A 22,125-nucleotide genomic window follows, 5' to 3' on the forward strand; every position below is an offset into this window, starting at 1 on the left:
TGCATCCCATCCTCAACACTTCCTGATCTCTGCATCCCATCCTCAACACTTCCTGACCTCTGCATCCCATCCTCAACACTTCCTGGATCTCTGCATCCCATCCTCAACACTTCCTGGATCTCTGCATCCCATCCTCAACACTTCCTGGACCTCTGCATCCCATCCTCAACACTTCCTGATCTCTCCATCCCATCAACACTTCCTGGATCTCTGCATCTCATCCTCAACAGTTCCTGGACTCTGCATCCCATCCCATCAACACTTCCTGGATCTCTGCATCTCATCCTCAACACTTCCTGATCTCTGCATCCCATCCTCAACACTTCCTGACCTCTGCATCCCATCCTCAACACTTCCTGATCTCTGCATCCCATCCTCAACACTTCCTGATCTCTCCATCTCATCCTCAACACTTCCTGATCTCTGCATCCCATCCTCAACACTTCCTGGATCTCTGCATCCCATCCTCAACACTTCCTGACCTCTGCATCCCATCCTCAACACTTCCTGACCTCTGCATCCCATCCTCAACACTTCCTGATCTCTCCATCCCATCCTCAACACTTCCTGATCTCTGCATCCCATCCTCAACACTTCCTGATCTCTGCATCCCATCCTCAACACTTACTGGACCTCTGCATCCCATCCTCAACACTTCCTGGATCTCTGCATCCCATCCTCAACATTTCCTGGATCTCTGCATCCCATCCTCAACACTTCCTGACCTCTGCATCCCATCCTCAACACTTCCTGGATCTCTCCATCCCATCCTCAACACTTCCTGATCTCATCATCAACACTTCCTGATCTCTGCATCCCATCCTCAACATTTCCTGGATCTGTCCATCCCATCCTCAACACTTCCTGACCTCTGCATCCCATCCTCAACACTTCCTGATCTCTGCATCCCATCCTCAACACTTCCTGGATCTCTGCATCCCATCCTCATCACTTCCTGGATCTCTGCATCCCATCCTCAACACTTCCTGGACCTCTGCATCCCATCCTCAACACTTCCTGGACCTCTGCATCCCATCCTCAACACTTCCTGACCTCTGCATCCCATCCTCAACACTTCCTGGATCTCTGCATCCCATCCTCAACCATTCCTGACCTCTGCATCCCATCCTCAACACTTCCTGGATCTCTGCATCCCATCCTCAACACTTCCTGGATCCCTCCATCTCATCCTCAACACTTCCTGACCTCTGCATCCCATCATCAACACTTCCTGATCTCTGCATCCCATCCTCAACACTTCCTGATCTCTGCATCCCATCCTCAACACTTCCTGGATCTCTGCATCCCATCCTCAACACTTCCTGGATCTCTGCATCCCATCCTCAACACTTCCTGGATCTCTGCATCCCATCCTCAACACTTCCTGGATCTCTGCATCCCATCCTCAACACTTCCTGGATCTCTGCATCCCATCCTCAACACTTCCTGGATCTCTGCATCCCATCCTCAACACTTCCTGGATCTCTGCATCCCATCCTCAACACTTCCTGGATCTCTGCATCCCATCCTCAACACTTCCTGGATCTCTGCATCCCATCCTCAACACTTCCTGGATCTCTGCATCCCATCCTCAACACTTCCTGGATCTCTGCATCCCATCCTCAACACTTCCTGGATCTCTGCATCTCATCCTCAACAGCCACTTTTAACCTTTACAGCAAATCAAAGGTCCGGGTCCGTCTCACAAATGTAAAAAGGAAAAGTTACTTCCCTAGAAAACGGTCCTCCTCGTAAGAAAAGCAGCACTGATGGTGATAATAAAACATTTTTATTTGTATAGCACTTCTCTAAATACTCAAAAGACACTTTACAAGGAGAAAGAAAGAAACAATGAAAACATGAATAAAAATAGAAACAACTTTTAAAAGAGAAAAGACAGTAGAATTGTGGGTATTTCAATGAACACCATGTTAGCAAGATAATCTAACTACATACTGGATCCAGGAAGTCAACGTTATTCATCAAACTGACCCTCCTTCAAACACTGGGAGGCTGATCCGGCCCCTCAGGGCCCGGCGGGGGCCCGGCGGGGGCCCGGCGGGGGCCGAGCTGCTCCTACGCCGGGCTGGTGGAGACGGTGGGGTCAGTGATGTAACATGGTAACAGCAGACGCTTGAGGGGGGGGGTGGGAGTCGTTTCACAGCACTCGTCCTGAAGTGCTTTAAGAGTTAAGAGGGAACTTTGTAACAGTCATTTTGGAGACTTTGACCATTTCTCTCCTCCGCGTAACTCCCAGGCAAACATGTACGTGTACATGCACCGAGAAAAGGCTCCGGCAGGTGTGAAGAAATGTGTCAGCTAGGAACCCCTTCAAAAACATCCAATTTGATATTTGTATAAACTCAGAAACTGCCACATGAACTAAGAGGAGTTTCAACCATGATTTGGTTTGAGCGGCTGATCAGCTGCTGGTCTGCAGTAATACCACGTCTGACCACACGGAGGCTCCACTGCATTTCCTGCAGTACCACTTCCTCCCACTAGAGGTGACGTTGAAGCAGAGAGGGCTGGGTCAGAACCGGCCCAGTAAAGCGTCAGGCCAACAACGACCAGGACGTCATCGTCGTCATCTTCTTCTTCTGTACTAAGAACGACAGGTTGCTGTAATGCTGGTGAAGGTTGCCGTTTCTCAACATCTATCAGCTCCAGGTCCCATCGGGTGTGCTTTATCTGCTGTTGCCATGACTACGGTACAGGAAGGAAGTGGATAAACCTAACCTCACTTAAGCCCCTGCAGCGCCACCTACTGGTTGGTGGCAGAATTACAGACAAACACTAATGAACAAGGGGAAGAGTGTCATTGGTCCTAAAGTGGCTCCGCCCCTTAGTTACGGTTGCCGGCTCAGACGTCTCAGCGTTGTTTAGTTACATGATGGTGAACGACTGAAAACCTCGTCCCAAGATGTTTAGAGACATTTAGGTGATAAAGGAAAGCCTTTAATCGGAGCATTGAGGATCATTCAGAGGGATTTAATTTGATTAAATTTAATTTGCGTCGTGGAGGGAAGTGTAGAAAATCTAAAAATAGATGCGGTTGCTAAAACAGTTGAGCTGGAAGTGTGGTCATTTTAGATCTAGTAGTTCCTACTTAAAACTAGAGGAAGTGGTAACGAGGTAGCAAATTTAAGAGTTCAAATCTTGCTTTGATTCAATGTCGACATCCTTGTTGATCATGAAGTTGACAGTTTAATCTAAAACTGAGATATAGGAAATGTAATAAACTACACTATCCACCCTCTGTGGATACCTGGAGGCAGCAGTACAAACATTTAACATTTCCTTTGGCCTAAACTAGAAAACGGGTGAGTTGAGGATCTTCCAGAGCTGGAAGCTGCAGATGTCTGATTTCTGGTCACAGTGGAGCTGAAACACCCGCCGGGACTTAAGTCATCCTGCTGCTGTGCTGCCCCCGTGTGGCCAGACGTGGTGCTGCTACATTGAGTGGCTTTACGAGAGGAGTCTCCCCCGGCAACGGGGTTCACAGAGACGGAGCGTCAAGCAGCAGAAATGTGAAGAACTGTAGGCGGAAGCGGCCGGCCGAGGAAACGAGACGCTGACGACGTCCAGCAGTTCCAGCAGGAACCAACAGGACCCGGTTCCTCCCGTGTGGCCGGGAGAGCTCTCCATGGGGACATGTGTCCCCAACTAACTGCCGGCTAAACGGACCTGGAGGATTGGGCAGGAGAGTGGAGGCCTCTGATTGGTCCCAGACGTATATCCTGCTGCAGAACCCCGACCTCAACCTCGAGTTACAGTCTGGGCCTTCAGGGAGACCGGAGGACCCGAGGGGGCCCGGGTCTGACCCAGACCAGGGGTTGGGGCTCCAGGTCTGACCCAGACCAGGGGTTGGGGCTCCGGGTTTCCCCCCAGCAACCAGGGACTTCCTGTGTGTTTGCTTTAGGAGCTGAAGGACGAGGACCCGGCGTTTCCAGCAGCATCCCTTCACACCTGGGAGACCTTTGCACGATACGGTAAACTAAAACAGGGGGGAGGAGGGTTTACAGCTGCACGTGAAGACCGTCCCGGTCCACAGATCCTCCACAACGTTCGCTCGGGAGGAACAGTTCAATTTAAGGAAAAAAATAACAAAACAAAAGTTTGTTTTCCCCTTCTTTCTTTTTCAGAAAAATAAAATACAAAAACAGGACAGGAGGAAGAATCTGGTCACGTTGCCCCGACGACTCGGCGCTTGTTCTGGATTGGGAACACACTTTAGATTAAAAATAGCTGTTCTTCTCATTTTAACATAATGACAGGGCTGGGGGGGGCACTATTAATAATAGGAAGGATAGATATCTTCATAACTAGCTCAGGAGAGGAGGGGTAGGGGTTAGGGGGGGGGTAAATTCTTAGCAGGAGGACAGTTCAGGGCACAGACATTTAACTTATATCCAGTACATGGCATAGATCATACATGAGGGTCAAGGCAACACATCGTTTTAAACCTAACTACGCAGAACTCAACCTCAACTAGTTCTCAATGGTGTTCCTCCCCCTCTCCCACACACAACGGTCCACAGGGGGGTGGGGGAGGGGGGTGGGTGGGTGCGAGGGGACGGGGCCGGGGCCGGGCTCCCGGGAGTCTCATTGGTTGTAGAGCGAGCGCTGCTCCCACGGCATGGCCTGGATGGTCCGTGGCACCGGCGAAGGCTTGAGTGACGGCGCTCCGTTGGGATGGAGGGAGTGGCCGATGGGGTTGATGGTGAGGGGGCGCTGGGACGCCAGAGAGAAGGTGTCCTGGTGCTTCGGCTGGGGGAGAGGGGAGAGAGGAGAGGACGTCAGACTGGGAGAAGCAGCCAGAGACGGAGGAGAGACTGAGACCAATATTTATGACACTTTTCCACTAGCACCTACTCAGCCCGACTCCACCCGCATCCGTTCTTTCCCACCAGGAGTCTGACGTGCCGAGTACCGTATTTTCTGGACTATAAGCCGCTACTTATTTTCATAGGTTTTCAACCAGCAGCTTATACAAAGGTTCTATTCTGTGGGTTTTTCTTCCACCACTCAGGGTGCTCTAACTGGAATTAGAATCAAAACTAAGACAAAATAAATGCAAAGAAGAATACACTACTTCTGTATGTAGAAGCAGATTTCAAATAGATAAATAGCGGTTATTTTCTCTTGGTTCTGTCCCGTTTTAATCAGCAAAGTTGCTGCCGTGTTAAAAGACACTGTTAGGAAAGATCTCTTTAGGTACAAACATGTACATCATTTACAGTTCTAAATCCTTCTGTACATGTAGTAAATATCTAATCTAACAACAGAAACATCTGCGGCTGAAATATCTTCTTTTTTTTTTTTTAAATAGAGCGGATACAGCTTATATGCAGGTGCGGCTTGTACAGGACTGTCTCAGAAAATTAGAATATTGTGATAAAGTTCTTTATTTTCTGTAATGCAATTACAAAAACAAAAATGTCATACATTCTGGATTCATTACAAATCAACTGAAATATTGCAAGCCTTTTATTATTTTAATATTGCTGATTATGGCTTACAGCTTAAGAATATTCTGGGAATCTTAATCTCATTTTTTGAGATAGGATATTTGAGTTTTCTTAAGCTGTAAGCCATGATCAGCAAAATTAAAATAATAAAAGGCTTGCAATATTTCAGTTGATTTGTAATGAATCCAGAATGTATGACATATTTGTTTTTGTAATTGCATTACAGAAAATCACAATATTCTAATTTTCTGAGACAGTCCTGCATATCTTTTTATAATTTTTTTTTAAAAATAGAGCAGATGCGGCTTATAGTCCAGAAAATAGGGTAGATACTTTTTCTGGAACTACTCTGAGAATTAAAAAGGGATCTAGACGGCGATAAGGAACGACCAGATCTACCAGGAGCTCTGTCTCTTCATAGCTGCTCACGGCTCCAGCTGACTTTTCAGCAGCAGAGACAAACTAACAATAAAAAGCGTTGCCACTTGAAGCTTCTCTCACTCTCATTTTTTAACTTGATATCAAACACAAGCCACAGACCCAGCAGCACATCTATCATCTCCTCCAGGTTCTACATCTTTAGTGCTGTTGTCTTCTTTGTTTATATCACACAATCAAATACGTCACAGCAGCTTCACTCCAACCTCCTACTGCTGATCTGGGTGTTGAAAAGAAACAAGGGCAAGACGAGTCGGGCTGAGTAGGTACTAGTGGAAAAGCAACATTAGAACCCCGCTTTAATCCTACGTCTGAGTCTGTTTAAAAACAAAAAGATAAGCTGCACAAAGCAGATCCACATGTCAAGTATGCAGCTTCTGGAGCAGCGAGTCCTGCCGGATCCCTGCCGGACTGAGCAGGTCTGCTCATTTGCAGTCCTGCAGCATCACTTGGGGACGTCATAAACTCCCTCGTGTGTGAGATGTGAAGGCCGGAGACGTGTTTATGACACAAAGATGCTTTATGGTTAAATAAAATTCCCCTGCCAGGTTAATGATTAGTGAGACAGAATGAAAGGCGGAGTCGGAGCACAGCCCCAGTTAGTGGTGTTAAGAGAGCTTCCTACCCCCAAATCCCCCAAACCCCCTCCAATTTACTCAGTTTTAGTCTGGATGTTTTCTCAGGGAGCATGGCTGGACAATAAATACTAATAAAAAAATGTTATCATGACATCCTCTTTTACTCTAGACCAGGGGTCGGCAACCCAAAATGTTGAAAGAGCCATATTGGACCAAAAACACAAAAAACTAATATGTCTGGAGCCGCAATGAATGAAAAATGAAAAGTCTTGTATCAGCCTTAGAATGAAGACAACACATGCTGCATTTTTCTATATTAGTTATAACTTGGGGAAGATTTTTTTTTTCATTATGCACTTAGAGAAAAAAGTCGAAATGTCGAGAAAAAAGGCGAAATGTCAAGATTAATTTTGAAGTACAATCTTGAGAAAAAAGTCGAAATGTCAAGAAAAAAGTCGAAATGTTGAGAAAAAAGTCAAAATTTTGGGAAAAAAGACGAAATGTCAAGAAAAAAGTCAAAATGTTGAGAAAAAAGCTTGAATGTTGAGAAAAAAGTCGAAATGTCGAGAAAAAAGTCGAAATGTCGAGAAAAAAGTCGAAATGTTGAGAAAAAAGCTGGAATGTCGAGAAAAAAGTCGAAATGTCGAGAAAAAAGTCAAAATTTCGAGAAAAAAGTTAAAAAGTCGAAATGTCGAGATTAAAAAGAAGAAAGAAAAATAGAGAAATAAAGGAAAAAAAGAAGAAAAAAGGAAAAAAAGAAAAAAAAGAAAAAATGAAGGAAAAAAAAGGAAAAACAAAAAAGGTCAAACATTTTTGAAAAAGCTCCAGGAGCCACTAGGGTGGCGCTAAAGAGCCGCATGCTACTCTAGAGCCGCGGGTTGCCGACCCCTGCTCTAGACCCAGCGAGCAGCTGGCAGTGAGGTCTGAGAGGACGGCTGTCCCCGTGTCAAAGCCCCGCTGGTGTCTGCAGCTCTGTTGAACTCTGCCCCCCAGACCTGGCACTTCCCCGCCACCGTCTCCAGTTCTTGCAGCTCCTCAGAGCTGCCCGGAGATGTGGTCTAGACCAGTGTTCCCCAACCTTTTCTGTAGCGCAGCCCGGTTTAATGTCTGACAATATTTTCACGGCCCAATGTAAAGGTGTAGTTGATAAAAACTAAATAAAATGACAAGATCGGCGTTAAAAACTGTGATATTTTCCTCAATAGTAATAATAATGAATAATAATAATAAAACATAATTGTTGAAAAAATAAAATAAAATAATGGAAATTGTAAATTACCTTTTAATATAAGTATTTCTATAAATGTGTTTTTATGTGTCATTAAAGTTATTTTATTTATTATACATTAAGGAGACCGATATTTAGTGCTTTTATTTTGAAGGCGTCTCGCCGAGACCTTGTAAACATCCGGCGCTTCGGACTTTAATGGTAAAAGTTTAACTGACACAAAAAGCTCCTGGCTGACAAGGATTTGTTTTCTTTGCAAACGGGGGGACTCGGGCTCGTTACCGAGAAGGAGACGCGGCTCCCGGGGAAGCTGCGCCGCGGAGGCCCGGAGGCCGGAGGACCAGATGATCTACAGGTTTGGAATGCTTATGAATGTGGTAGAAAACGCAGATCTTCCATTATGTGTGGAAGGTTTTTTTTTTAACAACGATGTGGATACAAATTATTTTATAAACGAAGGCGGGGAAATATTCGGTTTTAAAAATACCCGGCTATTTCGGATGCATTTAATCAGAAAAAAGAGAAGATAATAAGCTTGTTTTCTGTTTAGAAAGTACAAACGTAGACAGATTACAAGTTCTCACCCATCTTTTCGAGTTATTTTCGGAGTTTCTTTCAGGAGCACGGGCGGGTGCTGCAGTAAATAAGGCTGATTTATGGTTCCGCGTAAAATCGACGGCGTAGCCTACGGTGTAGGGTACGCGGCGCACGCAGCGTTCTGTGCGTCGCCGCGTACCCTACGCCGTAGGGTCTGCGTTGGTGTAACGCGGACACATAAATCAGCCTTTTAAAAAGCGAGTTTCAGCTGTCAATCAAAAGAACGTGGGGGGCCTAACGGGTTGGTAATTATAAGGCTGTGTCCCGTCATATTGGTGTGAATACACATTCTCAACCTCTTCAGTGTCACAACTAACATTAAGATCCACTATTTTTCCTATTGTTGAAATTCACCGCACTCCCTCCAGATACTTCACTTCCGGTTCAGCTTTTTCAGATGCGGAAGTAAAATACTCTCACAAAAACAACTCCGGAGTTCACTGAAGTATATATTTATGCGTATTTCAATGAAAATTCAGTTCCTACATTATTTTCCTACACATTGATTCACAGGGGTCTCCAACCTGCTCTTTAAGTTAAATGAAACTTATATGAATGTAAAAAGACTAACTTTCCTATTTTATTTTACGCTGCTGCTGCAATTAAACCGTGCAGCAGTGAGGTAACGCTGCTGCTGCATGAACAAGCATCCAGACAACTGCTAGATATTCTTCAGAAGACATTTCTCTCTTGATTTTGGCCATGTCTCCTGCAGACAGATTTCTCTGGACTCTCTTGAGTCTTGATATGACGTAGAGCAGATTAGATTAGTTTTATTTAAAAAAATGGTTTCCTCTTAAATGAGACCACGTTTTGTCACCAGTGCCATTAGTTTCTCAGAAAACATCAGACTAAAACCACAAAAGACTTGAGACGAACGCTAGAGCTGTGTTCACCAGGCGTTTTTTCTCCTGAGTTCACTTTCAGGGGACCTACTGGTCAAACCAGTGACCTGAGGTCTGATTCTGTCCTGGTGGACACAGAGCGTGACGGGTTAGTCCTTAGTCGACAGGTAGAAGATGTTAGCGAAGCTGGGCTGTGAGGCGGTGCTCTCTCCTACCATGGGGTTGGCGCTCAGTCTAGTGTATCCCGAGCTCATCTCCTTTACCTCAGGCACCAGGGGCTGGAGCAGGGAGTATGAGGAGGAGGGCGTGGCGCTGGAGGAGGACACGTGTTTGTTTGAGGACGAGCTCCTCATGCTCTGCTGGCTGCTCTGGGAGGACACGGAGCTGGGGCGGCCCTGCCGGCACACACACAAACCTAAACACATACACTAATAACAACAGAAGCAGGCATTAGTCAGCGCTGGCCCCAGCGTGGGCCCCGGCCCCGGCCCCGGCCCCGGAGCCTGGTCCTCCGTCCTACCTGGTGGGGGTCTGGGACCGGCTGACTGCTCACACCGCCCCCCTGGGTCATGGGGGAGACGCAGTGGGACGGCAGCGCCTCCTGCTGGCCGTGGCCTCCGTGCTGCATCATGGAGCTGGCGTTGTTCTGCTGCTGCTGCTGCTGCTGCTGGCGGCGCGGAGTGTTGGAGAAGTTGGAACGACGGCCGCCGGTGCTCTGGAAGGAGGGAGGGGGACACGGAGAGAAACAAGCAGGGATCTGAAAACCACTTCTGTCTATGATTCACAGTCTGACACAAATAAGAAGTGACGGATGAACGTGATGACACTGTTTTGTCAGTTTGTGCTTCAGTTCTACCTCCCTCTCATCAACCTTCTTTCTCCAGAGCTACAGATATGAGAGGATGGTGGTGGTCAGGTTTCACACACACACGCACACACGCTCGCACAAACATTTCATTAATGCATTAGACCTACAGCTCCTGAAGACACAGACTGGACTCTGATTTAGTCTCCCGTTTCCACGGAAACCCCATGAGACACTCATCTTCTGCCTGGCAATCTCCTGTCACACACAATGTTGGGATTTGTTCTGGCCCAAAACCAAACCCTGAGCTCCGGTTGAAACCCTCCCGGCCTTCGGCAGGACTCAGACTAGTGACACCAACCGCTTCTAGTTGTGGAAGTAAAAATCAGACTTTACCGATTAAAAAGGAGCATTGGTCTTGTAGCAACTATTACTTACATTTTAGCCACACACTCTTCTGCTCTTGAAAGCGCGTGGAAGTTAAAGGGCGAGCTGATCTGCCCCCCCTGGTGACGGGTTACATGCACCAGCCGTTTCCAAGGCTGCTGGGGACAGAAAACCTTCAGACGGCAGTCTGAGCAGCTCTCCTGACGACTACTACTACGTCAGCGTCGCCGCCATATTGGATGTTCAAGGCTGCGCTGTAAACTATTACAAGTAAATGGACTTATTTTCTACAAAGAAATTTACTTTTACGTCTCATTTATTCATTCACACACGCACTAATATACTTGGGAAACAGTTAGGCACCAAATATAATATATTTGATTTTCTCAGACGGCAAAAATAAACTTTATTGATCCCACATAGGAGTAATTCATGTTATATCAGCTATAGAGAACAAGGTAGTGCCGAAAAACTATATATATCCCCCTCACAAAAAGAAAAATAGAGAAACATATTTTCTCATCAACAAAGCATATTTTACATAAACATATTTTAAATTTTAAGTAACAAAAAGTAACAAAATAACATTTTTCAGATTTTTTCAGTTATTTTATCATCTGAAAAATGGTTCAAATGTTATTTTGTTATTTGAAAAATTTTAAATTTGTTTTGTTGATAAGAAAATATGTTATATCTTATTTTTGAGAGCGGATATATATATTGTTTTTCGGCACTACCTTGTTCTCTATAGCTGATATAACATGAATTACTCCTATGTGGGATCAATAAAGTTCTTATTTTTACCATCTGAGAAAATTAAATATATTATATTTGGTGCCTAACTGTTTCCCAAGTATATTAGTGCGTGTGTGAATGAATAAATGAGACGTAAAACGTACATTTCTTTGTAGAAAGGCGCTTTATGAAAATAAGTCCATTTACTTGTATTAGTTGCCACATCCAATATGGCGGCGACGTTGACGTATCGCAGCAGCGGGCAAGAACACTCGATGGGGCGTCTACGTATATAATATATGCTTCACACGCTTCAGACAAAGGAGCGCTGCAACGCAGGCGGAGCTACAACCAGACTAGCCTCCAGAAGACGTCCAACACGTCTGCAGTGGGGCAGGAAGTGGAGCTAACGCCTGCCGAGGGTTTGATAGCAGTCTGCCCGGAGGTCAGGCCCGCCCCCGCTCTACTGTGATTGGCTCGGTACGTTCTGTACCAGGGAAGACGGCTGCCAGGACGGTGCCATGGCCCTGGTACCGGTGTTGGCTCTGTTTGACTACCCAGGAGAATAAAAGGCACAGACGGGATTGATCAAACAACAGCAATCAACAGTTTTTGATTGTTGTTTTTTGTTTTCATTGTTAAACATGAAAAACAGCATCAGCACTCCTCCACCAAGCATGACCCATGAAACCTGGCATGTTACTCTGCAGCAGACGTCGGTTCGGTGTGTGAGCGATGATGCTGCTGCACAGACTCAGGGTTTGCTGCATGTTCCAGTACGTGGAGGATAAAGACAAGCAAGGCAGGAAGCAGCAGCACGGAGGCGGGAGGCCTTGCTGGGTTTGTCTCAGCTGCCGGAGGAGGAAACACTTCCAGAGGTTCCAGCCCGTTCTCACTCATGCTTGCATGGATGCTCATGTCACACGCGTTTGCTGTGGTGTAATGTGGATGGAAAGCTTCTGACCCGAGGACAGCGCTATCTGTCCCTATCCACCGTAGTTTCTGCCCCAACCGCTCCTCTAGCTAAATCCAATATGAACTAAGGAAATTCATTTTGCAGGAAAATAAAACTAGAATTTCTATAAGTCAAATCACTTCCATGCTCTTTTTCTGTGTGTGTAAAAACTACCATCTACAACTGCTTCACAATTCCATGTTAGACGGCATCAGAGGCCGTTTCACCGGCTCCTTAAGTCAAGGCTGAGCTAAGCCCAAACTACGGCCTGAACATTTACAGGACTGTCTCAGAAAATTAGAATATTGTGATTTTCTGTAATGCAATTACAAAAACAAAAATGTCATACATTCTGGATTCATTACAAATCAACTGAAATATTGCAAGCCTTTTATTATTTTAATATTGCTGATCATGGCTTACAGATTAAGAAAACTCAAATATCCTATCTCAAAAAATTAGATATTCTGGGAATCTTAAACTGTAAACCATAATACGCAATATTAAAATAAAAAAAGGCTTGCAATATTTCAGTTGATTTGTAATGAATCCAGAATGTATGACATTTTTTTTTTCAAATTGCATTACAGAAAATAAAGAACTTTATCACATTTTTCTAATTTTCTGAGACAGTCTTGTAGATGTTTCCCTGCTTCAACACACCTTCGGATGAACGGATAACCATCAGCTCGTCATCCAGGTCTGCTCAAGTCCGGTACTGACCGGTGTGCTGAAGCAGGGGAGCATCTAAAACCTGCAGGCGGCTGTGCCAGAGGGCCAGAGCTGGACCGCCCCCCCCAAACGTCCATGGAGCTTTGATTCTGACCCAAACATCTACAAGGCTTTACTCGCCCCCTCCCTCACAGCTGTGACCTGTGTGCTCTCACTCTGCCTCACTCACGCTCACTCACGCTCACACCAACCTGGTTTTTGGCCGCGGCGCTGCAGCGGTGCTGGGCCAGGTCCAGCATGGTTCGGTAGCTCTTAAAGCAGGACGGGCAGTTGAACCGGTTCTTATGAACCAACCGCACACGCGCACACACAAACAAACACACACAGACACACACACACATATAAATTTGGATTACTATACTTGGGCATGAAATCTGCTGAAGTGATCTGAACCCTGAGCCTGTCCCTGCACTCAGCCTAGCCCTGGTGTGGCCCTGGTCTCCCCCCGACCCCTGACCCCTGCAGCCCCCGGCAGCGGGAACCGGCCTCACACACCATAACTGAACAAACCCCAGCTGGAGAACGGACGCACAGTCAAGCACAGCATGCTACATGACGCCACATGCAACACGTGAGGAAGAGCACAGGAGTGACAGCAGCCATGCACATCAACGTCCTCATGCAAGGGTGGGGGTTGCAGCGAGAACGCCGTCGTTACACGGAGATTCCTCAGGAATATCAACTTCAACTCATTCCTACCTCAAAAGCTTTGTTGCATCAAACTTTAGTTTTAAACAAACTAGGGCTGTGGATCGATTCAAATGTCAAGAATCGATTTGATTCTTAAGATTCAGAAAGGATTATCAGGGTTTGATTCGATCTGATTCCGATATTGATTTAGGTTAGTGTTATTAAAACTGTTTTTTGAGCTGTTGCATGAATTATATGACTGTAGTTCTGCCACATATTAATACTAGTATTATATTAAGATTCAACAGCAAGTATTGCAGCTAATGATGCTGTAAGGACCAATCACCTCCCAGAATGCTGATAGAACTGCTTTCAGAAACATCGTGAGGCAGAATTAGCAAACAGATCCAGGGAGGAAACAGAGACGTATGAAATCAGTTTTATTTTTTCTATTTTCTGCGTTTTTCAGTTTTTAATTTTTTGAGAATTTGGTTTTTAGCATTTTATGCTAATTTAACCCCAAGAAAGTATATAAATCAATGAAATATAGACAATTTATGCAATTATAATTGAAAACTTTAATGTTTTCATACTTTTAAACATATTTAAAGGCAAAAACATTGCAGTATTTATTCTCGTGTCCAACAACATTCCTTTTTTGGGCATAAATAAAAAAAAATCCGAAAGTTATTTGTATGAAATAAATAACTAAGAAATAAAAAACTCAAATATGCAAAAAAGAAAGAAATTGCAACAGCGCATGTGTGAATTAAATGACGAGACTACTGGGATTAAAGTTCACCGGGCGAAAATGTAATAATGAAAAAAAATAGATCTTTAGACAAATTGACTTTTAGGAATTAATATGAGAATCGATTTAGAAAATCCCCTCCTTGAACCGCCACCTTACTGTGGTGGAGGGGTTTGTGTGCCCGAGTGATCCTAGGAGCTATGTTGTCTGGGGCACTTTCGCCCCTGGTAGGGACTCCCATGGCAAACAGGTCCTGGGTGACGGGCCAGACTAAGAGCGGTTCACAAGCCTACCATGAGAAGAATGCAAGCAAGGACCGTAACGTCGCCCGGATCGGCGTCACCGGGGCCCCGCCCTGGAGCCAGGCCTGGGGTTGGGGCTCGTAGGCGAGCGCCTGGTGGCCGGGTCTTTGCCCGTGGGACCCGGCCGGGCTCAGCCGGAAACGGCGACGCGGGCCCGCCTTCCTGTAGGCCCACCACCCGCAGGAAGGACCATGGCAGGCCGGTGCAATGTGGGCTGGGTAGCAGTCGTGGCGGGGTGCCTCGACGACCCAATCCCTGGACCAAAACCCTCACAGTGGGGACATGGAATGTCACCTCGCTGGGGGGGAAGGAGCCGGAGCTTGTGCGTGAGGTTGAGAGATACCGGCTAGAGATAGTCGGGCTCACCTCCACACATAGCTTGGGCTCTGGAACCAGCTCCTTGAAGGGGGCTGGACCCTCCACTACTCTGGAGTTGCCCAGGGTGAGAGGCGGCGGGCTGGTGTGGGCTTGGTTATAGCCCCCCAGCTCAGTCGCCATGTGTTGGAGTTCACCCCGGTGAACGAGGGGGTCGCTTCCCTGCGCCTTCGGGTCGGGAAAAGGTCTCTCACTGTTGTTTGTGCCTACGGGCCGAACAGCAGTGGGGAGTACCCGGCCTTCTTGGAGTCCCTGGGAGGAGTACTTGATAGTGCTCCAACTGGGGACTCCATTGTTCTACTGGGGGACTTCAACGCTCACGTGGGTAATGACAGTGATACCTGGAGAGGCGTGATTGGGAGGAACGGCCTCCCCGATCTGAACCCGAGCGGTGTTTTGTTGTTGGACTTCTGTGCGAGTCACAGTTTGTCCATAACGAACACCATGTTCAGGCATAAGTGTGTCCATCAGTGCACGTGGCACCAGGACACCCTAGGCCGGAGGTCAATGATCGACTTTGTTGTCGTTTCATCTGACCTTCGGCCGCATGTCTTGGACACTCGGGTGAAGAGAGGGGCTGAGCTGTCAACTGATCACCACCTGGTGGTGAGTTCGATGCGCTGGCGGAGGAGGAGGTTGGACAGACCGGGCAGACCCAAACGGATTGTGAGGGTCTGTTGGGAACGTCTGGCCGAGCCCTCTGTCAGGGACATCTTCAACTCCCACCTCCGAGAGAACTTCTCTCGGATCCCGGGGGAGGCGTGGGGACATCGAGTCCGAGTGGACCATGTTCTCTGCCTCCATTGTCAACGCGGCGGCTCGAAGCTGTGGACGCAAGGTCTCCGGTGCCTGTCGTGGCGGCAATCCTAGAACCCGGTGGTGGACACCGGAAGTACAGGATGCCGTCAGACTGAAGAAGGAGTCCTACCGGGCTATGTTGGCCGGTGGGACTCCTGACGCAGTAGATAGGTACCGGCAGGCCAAGCGGGCCGCGACTCGGGCAGTCTCGGAGGCAAAAACTCGGGTCTGGGAGGAGTTCGGGGAGGCCATGGAGGAGGACTTTCGGTCGGCCTCGAGGAAATTCTGGAGGACCGTTCGGCGCCTCAGAAGGGGGAAGCAGTACTCTGCCGGCACCGTTTATGGTGCTGGTGGGGAGCTGTTGACCTCGACTGGGGACATTGTCGGACGGTGGAAGGAATACTTCGAGGATCTCCTTAACCCGACTGACATGCCTTCCACTGAGGAAGCAGAGAGTGGGGGCTCGGGGACGTGCTCATCCATCACCCAAGCCGAGGTCACTGAGGTGGTTCGTAAGCTCCTCGGTGGCAGGGCACCGGGGGTGGATGAGATTTGCCCTGAGTACCTCAAGTCTCTGGATGTCGTAGGGCTGTCTTGGTTGACACGCCTCTGCGACATTGCATGGAGGAAGGGGACAGTACCGCTGGGGTGGCAAACCGGGGTGGTGGTCCCTCTGTTTAAAAAGGGGGACCGGAGAGTGTGTTCCAACTACAGGGGGATCACACTTCTCAGCCTCCCGGGGAAAGTCTACGCCAGGGTACTGGAGAGGAGATTACGGCCGATAGTCGAACCTCGTGTTCAGGAGGAACAATGCGGTTTTCGTCCCAGTCGTGGAACACTGGACCAGCTCTATACCCTCCGTAGGGTGGTCGAGTGTTCTTGGGAATTTGCCCAACCAGTCTACATGTGTTTTGTGGATCTGGAGAAGGCATTTGACCGTGTCCCTCGTGCCATTCTGTGGGCGGTGCTCAGTGAGTATGGAGTCCGGGGCCCTCTACTAAGGGCTGTCCGGTCTCTGTATGATCGAAGCAGGAGTCTGGTTCGCATTGCCGGAAGTAAGTCAGACTTGTTCCCAGTGCATGTTGGACTCCGGCAGGGCTGCCCTTTGTCACCGGTCCTGTTCATAATTTTTATGGACAGGATTTCTAGGCGCAGCCAGGGGCCGGAGGGGATCCGGTTTGGGAACCTCAGGATTTCATTTCTGCTTTTTGCAGATGATGTTGTCCTGTTGGCTTCATCAGACCGGGACCTCCAGCATGTGCTGGGGCGGTTTGCGGCCGAGTGCGACGCGGCAGGGATGAGAATCAGCACCTCCAAGACCGAGGCCATGGTTCTCCATCGGAAAAGGGTGGCATGCCTTCTCCGGGTGGGTGGAGAAGTCCTGCCTCAGGTGGAGGAGTTCAAGTATCTCGGGGTCTTGTTCACGAGTGAGGGAACGATGGAGCGATTGACAGACGGATCGGTGCAGCGTCCGCAGTTATGCGGTCGATGTACTGGACCGTCGGGGTGAAGAGGGAGCTGAGTCGAAAGGCGAAGCTCTCGATTTACCGGTCAATCTACGCCCCTACCCTCACCTATGGTCATGAACTTTGGGTAGTGACCGAAAGGACAAAATCGCGGATACAAGCGGCCGAGATGAGTTTCCTCCGCAGGGTGGCTGGACGCTCCCTTAGAGATGAGTTTCCTCCGCAGGGTGGCTGGACGCTCCCTTAGAGATAGGGTGAGGAGTTCGGTCACCCGGGAGGAGCTCGGAGTCGAGCCGCTGCTCCTTCACATTGAGAGGAGTCAGCTGAGGTGGCTTGGGCATCTGTACCGGATGCCTCCTGGACACCTCCCTAGGGAGGTGTTCCAGGCATGTCCCACCGGGAGGAGACCCCGGGGAAGACCCAGGACACGCTGGAGAGACTATGTCTCTCGGCTGGCCTGGGAACGCCTCAGACTCCCCCCGGAAGAGCTGGAGGAAGTGTCTGGGGTGAGGGAAGTCTGGGCATCCCTGCTAAGGCTGCTGCCCCCGCGACCCGGTAACGGATAAAGCGGGAGAAGATGAGTGAGTGAGTGAGATTTAGAAAATCGGAAAATCGATTATTTTTTTTCAACACAGGCCTGAAACAAACTCAATCTCATAATCCCAGATTTAATCAAACTGGTCTACGTGTGCCTGAGTTCTGATTACAATCCCAGCATGTCCGTGGTCTGGGTGGATGCAGGTGATGTTTGGTTGTCTGGCTGCTTTCTGAGACAAAACTGTTCCTGTAATGCGGTTAGAGAATGGGAAAATAAAGACATGGCTCAGAGGCTGAATTTCTAAATTATTTAGCAAAAGAATAATAATCAAAAGCTTGTTTTTAAGACATTCAAGGCCTGTTTAAAATGGGTATTAGATGCCATAATAGGTCTCCTTTAATTACAGAAAAATACCGTGACAAAAAAAAACAAAAACAAAAAAAACGCATTTAATCGCAATTTACTTTGCCGCTCCAAACAGTGCGGAACGTTTCTCATTGCACGAGGTCCCGGTATAAGTTACCCGTAATACTGATGCACAGAACTCAACACGAGAAACAACAATGAAAACCGATGGGAAGTCGTTGCTGGGTTCGCTGGGCGGAAATTTTAGTTTTAAAAAACTACCGAGTGGAAACCTGGATAAAAGCACATTTGTGTGCAAATTGTGCAAGAAAGAATTTGCCTATCACCGGAGCTCTTCCAGCCTCCGCTACCACTTCAATGCCAAACATGTTGCAAACAAAAACAAATGTGTTTAAGACAGAGGTTTCCAGCTGGTTTTGTCCCAGTCCCACCATTATAACCAAGAAGCAACTCGGGGACTGCTGCTTTTGGGGATGTTTGTTTTAGTTTGCACCTTGCTTTAAAATAAGAGTATGGGCCTATATAGGCTATTTATTTGCATCACGGTATATTTTTATTTGCACCTTTTGCTATAAAAAAAAACAAAAAAAAAAACAGTCAATGAATAGGAAGCCAAGAGGGCTTATAATATTACAAAGTTCACTCTCACTCATTTGACATAATTTGGATGGGTAAATTAATCACAAAAATGAATAGTAAATGGAAAATAAATTGAGTGTAAATAATAAATATATATATATATTTTTAAATTATTATTGTTTTCCATTTACAATTTCACTGACCACCTGCAATACCGCCACGGACCACCAGAGGGGCGCGGACCTCCGGTTTACAATCCCTGGTTTAAGACATAGAAAGTTTACAAAAAGTCCTGAAAAAGCTTCAATATAGCTAACTTGAATTTAAGTTTGTGCCTTGTGGACAATGCAATAATATTCCTATTATTCATATTGCACTTTATGTTAACACTCAGTTATCAAAATAAACACAATTTTGTTGTTTAAACTCATTTATGTGTCAATTCAATGATTCAGTCATATACCAAAATCCATTTGAAAAATGTTGCTTCTCTTGTCAAATATTGATATGCGATTAATTAATTACAAAGCCTCTAATTAATTAGATACATTTTATAATATATATATATATATATATATATATATATATATATATATATATATATATATATATATATATATATATATATATATATATATATATATATGTTCCTGGTTCCAGCGGGTCCCACATCGTCTGGTTCCATCCAGTCTGGACTGTCACCTGCCTGAACATCAGAGCAGACGGTGACAGAGAAGGAGAAGCGAGCGGAGGAACGGCAAAGTCTAATATCAAACTAAACGTTAACGTTTTAAATCCTACATCCTGTACAGAGAGGTTTCTGTCCGGAGAGAGGCGTTTACGGCGTGTTAAGCTCCCGGTCTCTCTGCGCGCTGAGGATTCTTCAGCAAACACATAAATCACATAAACAGTCGAGGGAAAGCTGTGATGACATTTATGGTCGTTAAAGAGGTGCTGTTTTATTGAGAGCTGACATTTTAGTATGCTCTACCGACTTCTATCTGAAATGTAATATTAAAAACAATGATAAATACCGACGATGGAAGAGAGTTAGGAAAAGATATTGGCCCGGTTTCCCAGATCAGTTAAGTAGTTCTTAACAGCGAAAGACTTCTTTCACAGGCTCCTTTAGATGGTTTGAAAGAAGTCTTTCGCTGTTAAGAACTACTTAACTGATCTGGGAAACCGGGCCATTAGCTGTTGATCTTCCTCATTTTAGTCCCTTAACTCCTTAAAGCCTTTCCTTTCAGACTCCTGCTGGAACATGACCAGCTTTACTTCGGTACTTCGGTTAAATATTTGGACAAAGATCATTTGTCAAATGGACGTGCTGTGAAACTCAAGTCTTCTCATCACTTCCTTCACAGGCAGAAGTCACAACTTGAATATTCAGCCGAAAAATGATCTCCAAAACTGCAACGTTAAAAGACATTATACCGACTTCTTTGGACACGCCTCCAAACTCAGGAAACTCCCGCCCACTTTCTGCTAAGCTTTAGAAATACCAGACCGCTAAGCTGCAGCATAGTCGACTTTTACAAGGATGCAGCATCAAAACGAAGGATGCGGTTGAACCGAGCACTAACCACCTGTGTCCCACTCTAGAGCAGAAAGAAACATATTTACAGCCCGGTTCAAAACACCATTTTGGTCTCAGTCGTTTGATTGGGGGGTGAATTTTCTTGCACCACACAAGGAGAGTCTACAGAAAAGCAACGCATGTATTTCTAATATGACTGATTGACAGTGGGCTCAGCCAATGGCTAGCCGTGATCAGTTCCGTAATCATCATGCCACAGCGGAGCAACCAGTCAAGGCCACGAGTCGACTGGTTAAACGTCTGACGGCAGCTAGCACAGCTAACTTTGATGTTGCTTCCTGAGCAACATGGCTGCCCCCCAACACACAAAAATGGCTGCAACCCTGCTCTTCCGAAACCAATGGGTCACGTGACTAATGCTTCGTCCACTGAATTAAATGGCCTACGGGTTGGACACAAATGGTGCTTTTCCACTAGAACCTACTCAGCCCGACTCGACTCACCTTTGCGCTTTTCCACTAGGGGTCTAACGTGTTGAGTAGATACTTTTCTGTAACTATTCTGCCGAGGTTCTAAGCTGCTGAGTCGGTTGTATCTGACATCATCACACTACAGGCCACTGATTGGTCGGGGGGTTGGAGTCAGACGTCTGAGTCAGGAGGAGGAAATCAGAGAAAGAGACTCTGACGGCTTCTGGTTCATTTTATTCGACCAGCCAAAGTCTGTTTGGTGATTTAACTCTGAGGGTCAGATGTTCATAAACCTGGTGCTGAGGAGAGAATTAAAAAGGGATCTAGACGGGCGATGAGGAACGACCAGATCTACCAGGAGCTCTGTCTCTTCATAGCTGCTCACGGCTCCAGCTGACTTTTCAGCAGCACAGAGACGAACTAATACAAATTTAAACAGTGTCACCACTTGAAGTTTCTCTCACTCTCATTTTTAACTTGATATTGAACACAAGTCACAGATCCAGCAGCACATCTATCATCTCCTCAAGGTTCTACATCTTTAGCGTTCTTGTCTTCTTAGTTTAGATCACACAATCAAATACGTCACAGCAGCTTCACTCCAACCTCTAACTTTTGCTCCAGGTGCTGAATTGTAGTGGAAAAGAAACCAGACAGAGTTGAGTAGAGCCGAGTAGGTGCTAGTACTGTAGGTTCTAGTGGAAAAGTGCCAAAACTGTCAGAGTTGGGTTAAACCGGGGTAAGCTCCACATTGGACATGTGTCACATGATATAACGACTACACAACACAGAGCGCCTCGGGATTCCCACAGATGAACCGGAACAAGAGTTCTGGGTTTCCCTGCGTAGGTGACTGGGGCCCCCGGAACCCGACCTGGGACACCCAGCGGGTGGATGGATGATCTGAATAACGTACCAGAGCGACTGTTTGACTTAAACGGCCGACGCAGTGATGAGCTTGAAAAGACCCATCACCCTCAAACATTTATCTCAGTCACTGGGGGGCCGACGGCGCCGCAGCGCCTGGGTACTCATCACACTCACACATACGAGGCTGACCACCTCCATAGACGGCTGCAATTAGTTGGTAACTATTTCTATTTTGGACACGAAGCTTTGCTGTAAAAGGCCAATCAGCCAGTGTGATTATTAATGAGCCCTGGGAAACAGCTGGTTCTGAGCGGAGCCGCTCGCAGGGGGCGTATCAGGCCGTGTAAAACCCAATGCAGGCCATTTCCAGACAAAACCACATAACATGCCCTAGGTAGAGGCCTCAGAACACCAAAGTAGTACGAATGCGTTCTACGAGGCCTCTAGAATACCTAAATCTAAGGCCCTGTTTACACGTAGCAAAAATTGTGGTGTTTTCATGCGTTTTGGGCGTTCATTTACATGAAAATTAAGCTCAAAGTCTCCAAAAACGATCATTTCTGAAAACTCCGGCCAAAGTGGAGATTTTCAAAAACTCCAATTTCACGTTTGCTTGGAAACGGAGGGAAACGGACATTTAAGCTCCAGAACGTCACATTATGAGACAGA

General features: G+C 46.7%; 1 protein-coding gene across 1 annotated transcript in view; it reads right to left on the reverse strand.

Annotated features, from left to right (window-relative positions):
* Positions 1-1,770: 1,770 nt before the first annotated feature.
* Positions 1,771-22,125, reverse strand: part of LOC133422181 (zinc finger protein 646-like) — a 30,645-nt gene continuing 10,290 nt past the window's right edge. The window contains exons 4-7 of the mRNA XM_061712122.1: positions 12,963-13,052; positions 9,678-9,872; positions 9,373-9,552; positions 1,771-4,770 (exon numbers count right to left, since the gene is read on the reverse strand). Coding sequence (XP_061568106.1) covers positions 4,606-4,770; positions 9,373-9,552; positions 9,678-9,872; positions 12,963-13,052 — 630 coding nt within the window. The 3' untranslated portion in view covers positions 1,771-4,605. The remainder of the gene's footprint in view (positions 4,771-9,372; positions 9,553-9,677; positions 9,873-12,962; positions 13,053-22,125) is intronic.

This window comes from Cololabis saira, chromosome 21, assembly GCF_033807715.1.
Source record: "Cololabis saira isolate AMF1-May2022 chromosome 21, fColSai1.1, whole genome shotgun sequence".
In the NCBI taxonomy this organism is placed as follows: Eukaryota; Metazoa; Chordata; class Actinopteri; order Beloniformes; family Belonidae; genus Cololabis; species Cololabis saira.